The sequence below is a fragment of the Laccaria bicolor genome, genomic scaffold (genome assembly GCF_000143565.1).
Source record: "Laccaria bicolor S238N-H82 LACBIscaffold_24 genomic scaffold, whole genome shotgun sequence".
NCBI classification, from domain to species: Eukaryota; Fungi; Basidiomycota; class Agaricomycetes; order Agaricales; family Hydnangiaceae; genus Laccaria; species Laccaria bicolor.
In genome coordinates this window covers 704240-714882 of record NW_001889895.1, presented here as the reverse complement: position 1 = coordinate 714882, position 10643 = coordinate 704240, and the positions used below count along the sequence as shown (strand labels likewise).

General features: G+C 42.8%; 3 protein-coding genes across 3 annotated transcripts; all 3 read right to left on the bottom strand.

Moving 5' to 3' along the window:
- Positions 1-2791: 2791 nt before the first annotated feature.
- Positions 2792-4822, bottom strand: LACBIDRAFT_330017 (uncharacterized protein; the record flags this gene model as incomplete). Its single annotated transcript, XM_001884129.1, has 7 exons — positions 2792-3438; positions 3560-3581; positions 3627-4111; positions 4205-4325; positions 4442-4504; positions 4634-4642; positions 4793-4822. The coding sequence occupies 7 exons, from the start codon at positions 4820-4822 to the stop codon at positions 2792-2794; spliced, it is 1377 nt and encodes a 458-aa protein (XP_001884164.1).
- A 1719-nt stretch (positions 4823-6541) lies between these two features.
- LACBIDRAFT_303636 (uncharacterized protein) lies at positions 6542-6944 on the bottom strand (the record flags this gene model as incomplete). The annotated part of the gene is made up of 2 exons (XM_001884128.1): positions 6542-6844; positions 6906-6944. 2 exons carry the CDS (start codon positions 6942-6944, stop codon positions 6542-6544), a joined length of 342 nt encoding a protein of 113 aa, XP_001884163.1.
- A 699-nt stretch (positions 6945-7643) lies between these two features.
- Positions 7644-10518, bottom strand: LACBIDRAFT_330016 (uncharacterized protein; the record flags this gene model as incomplete). The annotated part of the gene is made up of 10 exons (XM_001884127.1): positions 7644-8225; positions 8340-8417; positions 8487-8625; positions 8693-9086; positions 9143-9260; positions 9364-9533; positions 9708-9918; positions 9966-10019; positions 10136-10416; positions 10479-10518. The coding sequence occupies 10 exons, from the start codon at positions 10516-10518 to the stop codon at positions 7644-7646; spliced, it is 2067 nt and encodes a 688-aa protein (XP_001884162.1).
- Positions 10519-10643: the final 125 nt, after the last annotated feature.

The window sequence follows — 10643 nt, the reverse complement described above, 5'->3', positions numbered from 1 at the left end:
GCCACACACANGGTTTGAAGTGGCCGGTTGTGTGTGGCACAACTGAGCTGACTTCTTTTAGTTTTTGTAGTGTTTTCTCTATTGTGGCAATGTGACGCATCAGTATTGATGCGTATGCAGGAATCACTGTAAACGGTTTTCACGATTGGCTCAGCCGAGGCGAACGGTCTGCTTAGTGATTTTCTCTCTATTATTAGATACTATGCCCGGGTTTTCGGACTGCACGGCAAATCATTCATAGTTTTTCTCTTTTGGCAGACTTCAGAATATTTCGCGAAGTCTAGTTTTCTTGGGTCAATGATGCCATGATTTGTGATGTGCGTGATGCGCATGATGCGTCCCTCCACATGACTCCTTGGATCATGCTTCGTAGCACATGACCGAATGACTTCTCGCATCAGGTACGCGTCGAGTTTCTACACTCGCACATTTATCTTTAGAATTAATATCTTTTAATCCATAATAAGGTGAGACCCTGGTTTGGTGTAAACTCCAACACCCTGTGCGGGGGTGTCTTTACTCTAGAACACTCGGTAGTGTACTATTTCATGGTAGTGTAGCCTTTTATTAGACTTCGAGTATATTGAAGTGATTCGGTCATGAACCGACCACAATTCCTACTGCCTAAGGCGTGCACATTTCTTGGATGTAGACTTTAATCGACTAGACCGGGTTGCGTCTAACGATCCTTATGATCAATGTGACTGTATTTCTACTATAGGAGGTTTTATAGGAGAAATTGCTAAAATTCGCTTTTTTACAGGTGTATTGTTACACTCTGTATCATTGGGTATGATGTCAAAAGTTAATGATGTGGCCATAGCAATATGTAAAGTTATTTAATCCTTCAAACCATATCCACATGGACCTAGAACTATGATTTGAGATAGGACAGTAGCTATCAATAGGAAGGCATAGAATAGCCTTTCTTGACATGAAAGACAACTTGTACATGATGTCAAAAACCAATGCTGCAGCAATGGCAATATGTAAAATCATGTCAATCCTTTCACCTCATCCCCATAACCTATACAGAGTCAAGGACACTATAAACTATATGTCAACTACAAGCTTTTGTAGCCTCAAAAAGCGGACACTACAAACTTTTCTAATGAAAAAGCGGACACTACAAACTTTTGTAGTCTAAAAAGTGGACACTACAAACTTTTCTAATAAAAAGACGCAGACTACAAACTTTTGTGGTCTAAAAAAGCGGACACTACAAACTCTTCTAACACAAAAGTGGACACTACAAACTTGTGTGGTCTAAATAGCAGACACTATAAACTTTTCTAATAAAAAGGCACACACTACAAACTTTTGTAGTCTAAAAAAGCGGACACTACAAAATTTTCTAATGGAAAAGCGCAGACTACAAAAGTTTGTAGTGTGGATAACCTTTTAACCTAACCTTAACTTTGTAGTCTAAGTCCAACTTTTGTAGTCTTCTGTAGTCTATCAGTAAAGTTTGTAGTCTATGTCTGACTTTTGTAGCCTATGTCCAACTTTTTGTAGTCTATCAGCAAACCTGGTAGTCTATATCTGACTCTTGTGGTCTGTCAGTGTCAATTGCTCTTTCAGGGAATGCACCTTCCTTTTTTGGTCATTTTTCCCATGATACAATATTTGTTGCCCTTTCATTTAGCTTTCTGGATGTGTTGGAATCATGTTATTTGGTTTTGTTTGCATGGAGAAAAATGCAAAAAAAACACAGCACTTGGAAGAATCTTTTACATCATATCTTCACAAAGGGAGCACTTCACAACATAATTCAAACAGATTCAGGAAGCTACAGTGTAGGGCTACAACTTTCGTTTTTTGACCATTTTAGGAAATTGGTCATGTGATCACCCTCCCAACAACCCATGTGATACATATCATCATTATTATCTAGTTTTGGTAATGAAAGTGCCAGGGAGCCTGATGAGAAGTAATGAAATTGTCAAGGTGCTCAATGAAATATCCTAATGAAAGCACCAAGAAGCCTAATGAAATATTCTAATGAGAATTCCATGAAATGGTAATGAAAGAGTCAAGGAGCTGAATGAAATATTCCAATGAAAATTCTAAGAAAATCTAATGAAAGCGCCAAGGAGCCTAATGAAATATCCTACTGAAAACCATAAGAAATGGTAATGAAAGGGTCAAGGAGCTGAATGAAATATCCCAATGAAAAGTTTAAGAAATGGTAATGAAAGAGCCAAATACCCAATGAAATATCCTTATGAGAAATGGTAATGAAAAAGCGAAGGAGCCTGATGAAATATCCTAATGAAAATTCTAAGAAATGGTAATGAAAAAGCGAAGGAGTCTAATGAAATATCCTAATGAAAATTGATGGTAATGAAAAAGCGAAGGAGCCTGATGAAATATCCTAATGAAAATTCTAAGAAATGGTAATGAAAAAGCGAAGGAGTCTAATGAAATATCCTAATGAAAATTGTAATGAAAAAGCAAAGGAGCCTAATGAAATATCCTAATGAAAATTCTAAGAAATGGCAATGAAAAAGCGAAGGAGCCTAATGAAATATCCTAATGAAAATTCTAAGAAATGGCAATGAAAAAGCGAAGGAGCCTAATGAAATATCCCAATGAAAAGTCTATGAAATGGCAATGAAAGGGCCAAAGAGCTTAATGAAATATCCTCATGATATCTCATTATCCTTGCCTATATCTTATGAAAGATTCCAGTGATAAATTGAATGAAATAGATGGACAATCCTAATGAGATGCCTTTCATAAAACCTGTGGCAGTATACACATTGGCTCTTGTACAGTTGTCATAGATTAATCATAAAAGTGGTAGCCAACAGTCCGTTAAGTTCACGCTAGAGGAAGCAGCGGGTAACAAAGAGGCCTCAGTAGGGTTGATCCTGTGCGCGGGATGAGGTCCCGAAAGCACTGGACCTTTAGTGGGCAGGGGATTGCTGTTAACAGGTGTGGCAGCATCAGGATCCATTTCCTCTGTCATGGCCATGCCCTTTCCTTTCTTCCTCATTGTTAACGGAGTGACGAGCTCTTGACTCGCCAAGTTGTTTGTGTGTCGGGTTTTGTTTCTGGAGCTTTCTTCCCCAGCAGAGGGGGCTAGCGAACTCATAGGAAAAGGTCGTATTGGGTCTTGTTGGCAGTTCAACGGTTTAAGAGGCGGTGGTTGAGGTTCAGGGCATAGACAGGGAGGATTTTTCTCAGGAGGATCATAGTGTAGGGTCCAATTCTCACAGGAAATTTTCCCATCAAGGAAACATCTCCTGGCAACCGAGTGGCTTGAGGGTAGGGACGTGTACCAGGCATAGCTTGAATGATTTGGGAGAGAGGATTTGTCAGTGATTACTGAGTTGTAATCAAGTGTTTGTTCTGAAGGCACGAGGGTGGTCATAGAAGCAAGATTGTTGTCCAAATTCACAGAATTACAACCCTCGAGAGCTGTGGGTACTTGCACTGTCAAGGGTTGGGGTCAGACGTCAACGTTCCTTGCTTCCACACAAGGCTCTAATTTGTTTAGGGTAGCGGGAGGTCTAGAAAGAGTTGTTAGTTGACAGATTGTGTCAAACTCACTTACTTTTCACGGCCCTCTCAGTTCTCTGCACTTACGGACTTCATCTTGGTGAAGTCCACAGTGCCCCCACCATTGTGAAACCGAGCTGGCGTCGGCGTCTTCTTGATGTGTCCGAGGCTGAGAGATGGCGGCAATGAATAAGCGAGGTATGTGTGATGTTGATGGCGTCTTCCTGTGATGCAGGTTGGCGCCTAAGCTGTCCCATGACCCCGGAGCGGGGAGGGATGTTTCCGTTGGGGTGTTTGACATTGAAATTGAAGGCGCCGCGGGGGATGTCTCCATCGGGGTGTTTGTCATTGAAATTGAAAGCACTGCAGATGATGTCGCTGTCGGGGTGTTTGAGGTTGAGATTGAAGGTGCCGTGGGGGATGTCTCCATCGGGGTGTTTGTCATTAAAATTGAAAGCACCGCGGAGGATGTTGCTGTCGGGGTGTTTGAGGTTGAGATTGAAGGCGCCGTGGGGGATGTCTCCATTGGGGTGTTTGACATTGAAATTGAAGGTGCCGCGGGGGATGTCTCCGTTGGGGTGTTTGTCATTGAAATTGAAAACATGACCTCCATGATATGGTCATCTGTGGCATGATCTTGAATACATCAAGTTAGCAGAGCACTTTATTGACTGTGGCAGAGCATTTGATTGACACTTACAGGGAATTGAGAATTCAAAATGTTGACTCCCATGGGGCATTTGATTGACTCCGACGGGGCATTCAAAATTTAATATGTCAGCTCTGGCGAAGCATTTATTCAAGATAGAGGAGTCAATCCACTACAGCATTTTTAAGCTGGTGCCCAGATCATCCATCCATGTGAACTGAAACATGCAATGGCTTGGAATATGTGATTTGCAGAAACAAGAAATATATTGTCAAGAAATCGACGCACAATATTGATGAAAGGTCCTGCTAGTAGCCATGACAAATCCTCATAATACAAAAGAAAGATCCACTGAATTGGAGGTCAGATAGTTGAGGTGTGCACCATTTAGTTTTTAGAAGTAGAACAACTCTGGCAGCCCGCCTTAGCAAATATGGGCCAGTGGCAACCTAATATGGAAGGAGTGCATTATTCACACACCATCTGAAACTACGCACTGCACCGCACCAACAAAACAAAGACATTGGGGGGATCCCAGAAAGGAATAGAATCATTTGGAATAGTTTTCTCAGTGATTGAAGAAGTTTTTGTGAACAGACCTCGGAAAGAGCTATTTGGTGCATGAATCTTTATACAAACCAGTTGCACAACATGCCATTTTGCATACATCAAGTTATATTTTTTTTTCTTCCCTCACAACTGCTTCCCCCACCTATCTGAATTGATTCTAAAGTATGTAGGCTATATTTGGGGAAAGTATGGGAGCATTTCAACAAGATTTAGATAGTGAAAGGAAATAAGAAAGAATGTGGTTTCATGTTTAGAGTCATATTTTCACCCTTTCAAGCTCCAGCTCCCCCAAACCATCAGAAAACTGCTTCGGAGCAGGGGATATATATTCTGCCATATGTTAACTATGTATAAGAAAGGCTCAGATGTTGAGATTTGGTAGCAAAGTATACAGAAAAGTCAACAATATCATGTTGTGAGATATTTCATGCATTCAACCTCATTTCTCCACCATGCGCCAAAATTCTTTTCCAAAGTAAACTTGAGCCTATTTTACAACAGTTATAGTATGCTGGAAAGATGTATTGAGAAGCTATAACAGTACAGCTCATTTTTTTTCCCCACAACTCCAGCAGGGCATTTCATTGACTCCGTTGGGGCATGTAAAATTAAATATGTTGACTCCTGCAAAGCAATCAATACACTCTGATGGGGAATATAAAATTTGAATTGGGTGGGAGACAGTTGATTGACTTTCATGGGGTATTTAATTCACTCCATTGAGGCATTTAAAATTAAATATGTTAACTTCTGCAGGGCAGTTTATTCACTCCGACAAAGCATTTTATTGACCCCGTCGGCGAATTTAAAATCAAATATTTTGACCCCGCGGCGATTTAATTCACCCCGACGGAGCATTTTATTTACGCTGTCGGGGCTTTTAAAATTAAATATGTTCACTCCCACGGGGCAGTTTATTCACTCCGACGGGGCATTTTATTGACCCCGTCGGCGAATTTAAAATCAAATATGTTGACCCTGCGGCCATTTAATTCACTCCGACAGGGCATTTTATTCATGCTGTCAGGGCATATAAAATTAAATATGTTCTCTCACAGGGCACTCCGACAGGGCATTTTATTCACTCTGTCATGAAATTTAGAGTCAAATATGTTGACCCCCACACCGCATGTAGTTTACTCCTCCAGGGCATTTTATTTACTCTGACAGGGTATTTTAAATCAAATATGTTGACTCCCATGGGGCATTGGGTTCACTCCTCCAGGGCATTTGAAATTGAGTATGTCAACTCTGGCAATGCATTTACAATTAAACATAATAACCCCTCAAGTCAATCAAATTCTTCATGGAGTCAAAATAGTCAAATTTAAATACCCATGGTGGTTGACATACTCAGCTGTAAATTCTCTGCCAGAGTGAATCAAATGCCCTGCGGGAGTTGAAATAACCGCCCCATTGGAGTCAATCAAATGCTTAACCAGAGTTGACATATTCAATTTCAATAGATGTCATTGATTAATATTATGGACACAGGTAATTTACCATTAGAGCAGGTTGGGGTATATACAGCATGCTTTGCTGACCAGCAGCTGTGTGGTAGAGCAAGTAGCTTAGGGTGGAGGTTTACAATTAGCTACTACTGATAGAAGCAAACAGTACAACATCAAAGCAGGTAACAAAGATTGGGGAACTAGGGTGTGATGCCGACAGGACACCCAGAAGGCTGCCGTGGGTGGCTGCCACGGCAAGAGACGCCGTGCCTGCAAGCCATTTGTATGCATCCGGCTGGTCCGTTGGTAAAGGGATGTTTTGGAAAGTCCGGCTGGGACTGGCTGGCCCGTTCATTACGAGTCATTGTCATGTCTGGCTACTATGTTTGGTACGTGACATAGTGACTGATATATGTGTGTGATCATCATATATGATCGGTCTTGGATGAGATGGATGATACATGTAGCCACCATCTTTCGCGATTATCATAGCCTGGTAGAGAGCAACCAAGGCGCCTAGGTTGATGATCGTTATTGGAATTAAAAAGCCGATGTTGGCTTTCGTCATAAACCAGCTGTATACCTCGTATCTCAGTTGCCCAGTTACCTGGCGAAGGCAAAAGGGAGGGATATCGGAAACCGTCGAATAAATCATCCGGTAGTAGGACATCTGTGAGATGACAGACAATGAGAGATAGAAAAGGAATAAAAAGATTGACAAGACAACAAACCTCGTACTCGATTATGCCCTGGATCATCTGTTCGTACATAATCAAAAACTGAGGGCTTGAATATAGTAGTGCTGGCAAGCCAAATGCATAGATTCCCAAGTTGATGACCGTTTCTGCAAAGACATTGTCTTGTAAGTTTTGGGAGCCCAATATGAGGTCTGCAAGTCCCTCCAATGTAGTGTTCGAAAGTCTGGTTAGGTCCGGTTATTGGGTGCCCAGGGGCTCTAACCGAGACCGAGACCGGTTAGCCTTTGTCCCGAAACCTAAAATAACCTAACCAGACCACAACTAACCGGTTACGGTCAGTTATTTGCAGTTACTAACTGGTTAGGACCGAAAAATAAAGAATCGGTTATAACAAGGCAAATATGCTCATATGTATCTTGATAGATATTATTTCTGCATATTCTAGCTTTAAAACGAGCCCAAGAACGCTAAATTCAGTGAAGAATTGACATATTTATGCAATTATCCTTGAAAGTCTACACATTTGAGTGATATTTTAGAGATTTGACTGTAACTTAGTCAAATTTTAAGCATTTTCGATGTTCTCAAGTGCGTTTTGAAGGTGTATAATAGGGCTGGTTATAACCGGTTATTTAACAGTTAGTTAACCACAAAATAACCGGTTATTCCATTTTTGAAATCAACTAACCCTAACCGTGGTTAGGTTAGTGTTGCGGTTAGGTCCGGTTATTTTCTGGTTATTTTCCGGTTAACTAACCTAACTTTCAAACACTACTCCAATGCGTGATTGATGAGTAAAGAAAATGCAATGGGAGAGGATGTGTTTGCTTCAAGTTCTGTAGCAGAGAAAATGTCTTCCGTCGACCAATACATTACTGAGTACACGGCAGATTGTATCAGGTTTATGACACAAGTGATATTCCCAACCTGTGTTGCATAATCATCCAACCCAGCCAAGTAGATAGTATAAGAAGCCGTCGGAATGTTGTCCTGGCATGCCCAGTAAACTAGCGTATTGTTGCTCCAGGAGGACGGAATAAACGACATATTTGTCAAAGCATCCATTTTTCCCTGACTGGTGCAGTTGACATTGTAGGATGTAGCCAAAACCGGAGCGCCGGCGGGAGACAAAGAGGTAATATTGAAGGGGTAGGTTGGAGCATAACTGCATCTCACGTTGCTTAACAAACCTTGCTGATGAAGGGTGTAGTTATATGAGATCATTCCTGCTGCTATCTCGGGTTTTGAGAGAGGAGAAGGCGCAAGCGTGTCGAAAGCAGGTACTCTGTTGAGACCAATAGGCAAGATGCCTCGTACAGATCCTTGAAAATGCAGTCCAGTCTTGAAACCAAGCTGAAGGAAAGTAAGAATTTCGGTGTTGAATGTAAGTGAGTGACTCCATAATCTAAGATGAGGTGTTCAAATATTATTATAATTCATGAGGCGAACTTCTGTGATGTAACTTACTTTACCGCGACCGGCATCTAGGAAATCAGCCCCTTGGGTCGTTCCGGGACAGGTGTTGTATGTAAAATTGTCAATGACCTGAGAGAGAAAGGATCTGAAAGGTGAAGTTAGTGTGATTAGCACTTACTCGGGATCCATTTAACTTACTTGCCAGCCACAAATAGAACTGATTGGGTGCATTTCAAACCAGTAAAGACATTCGGCATCAGTCGATGAGAGGTCAATCTCAGTTCCTGTCAGACTGGCCGTCCGAATGAAGGAGGTGGGAGTGAGGAGAGTCGTGGTACTCGATATCAAGTCACAAGTGTGGAAAGATGAGGGAACAGATGATCACTGAGACTGCGGGCCACCACCTATCTTTGGTCATCAGGTACTTCGCATCTTTCATACTCTTGCCCCAAGGCCACGTCTGACGTCTGAAAGCTAATAGCACCGTCAGATGAAAGGGCCGGGTCGGTTTGCGATACGTGACCAACTCTTGGGCAAAGCGAATGATAGCGAGGGAAAATAGTTCACCGATGATCAGGGAGATAATGCTGCAAATGAATGTGATGAAATAGGTGGTGGCCTGAGGGTGGTTCCTGACGACCTTGGCGAGATGGTTGTTCATCTGTACACCTCCATTGGCCCACACCACGCCAAAGAAAATCCAAGGCCAAACTAGCATGATAGCGATGCCGATGAACGAAAGGATATCGCGTGTACTGGGCCGTGAGTTCGACTTAGCCTCTTCTTCCACAGTTTCATCTGTTAGGCCACATGCACATCAACACGATTGTGGATATTGAAGAAACAAAGCCAACCAGACGTATGATTGCTTGTTGTCTCTGGACTCCGTGGCCTGTCGGTGGCCGGGGTGGATGGACCAGAGTACAACGGTTCCAATTCGAACTGCATCGGGTGAAAGTCCTCCACTAGAGTCTAATTTCGAGAGTTGAAAATGAAGATGAACCCCGCAAAAAGAAGGGAAGATATTCAATCATATCTTACCCCGCAAGACACAGATTTAAAAATTTGGTCGCACTGCCTTGGGAACGTGCTCATTCATGCGGGGGCAACGTGGAGTAAGCAACTGACGCTGGTTCGCTTGCAAGACCGAAACGAATTCAGGACACGACAGGAGCTGTATCCGGGTATTTCCTCTTCTTTCTTCAAGCCGTTCGCAATACTTGTTTATCTGTGGTTGAATCGTAACTGCAATCATCATTTGTGCGTAGTATGGGTAAGCTCGATTTTTTGCGTCACAACAATTAACCGGGATTGAGTTTGAGATTTTGTACGACGAGCGTAGTACACGCTCAATGAAATCTTGATCAAGCCATCACCACACGGGAGAGTTCTGCTGACGATGTCAGAGCTAATTTGTACTTATTCGATCGGATGATAGTGCCGTACTTGAATTGCCAGCGTTAATTAGACAATTCTTCCTGTCAGACCTGAGGCCTGAGCGCTTGAATGACATCCTTTCTCCGACTTTCATATCTGTGATACCAGGCAGCGCTCCGCCGACATCGCGGATTCGGCGAGAAAAGCAGCCTGACCCATGAAGGGCCTTCGAAGAGCGAGCCTCGAGGAACCACTGAAACCACCTGAGCTTGAATTGAACGAGTCCGAAACAGATCGCACCTTTCCTGTCGGACTGCAGGTACGTGCTCCGGGACCCACTAGTTCAAGCCAGGACTTTGTGGTGGTCATGTGGAAGGAGATCACAAATGTTTATAGAAGAAATTCGAATCAATTGAGATAACCATGAGTACATGCAGAGGCCAATTCAGGTCGAGGAGCTGAAACCTCACGAGGTGTCTTTTTGCATGCTTGACTCCATTCGTACTGCCAGATATCAGCTCCACACCCGGAGTAGAATCACTGAGGAATGATAGTACGATTCGGCCAATAATTTCCCTTTCCTGCAGGAAAGCGTTGCCCCCTAAACCACCTCCCATGAACGGGCGTTGAACACCATGCTGGTATCGGAGTTGCACGTTGAAGACCAGGCAGCGATGCGGTGTCCTACGTCGAACGCGACCTTGATATTCCCTACGCGCTCCGAGTATACGTAGGGAAACGAAACATGTTCCTTGAAGTGCCATTAGGATCCGCATCAAAACTCACCAAAAACAATCCCAAGAGACAACTTACTCCACTCAACTTCCTTTGCCAACAAAAGGGGCCAAGTCATCTTTTGAAAAGGATATCAGTCCCATCACATATCCGAAACGAAATCGAGAAACGGACCTATGCACAGACCCTCCCTGATAACTCTTGCATCTTCATGGGTTCTATGAAAACCACCGTGTTCCCATT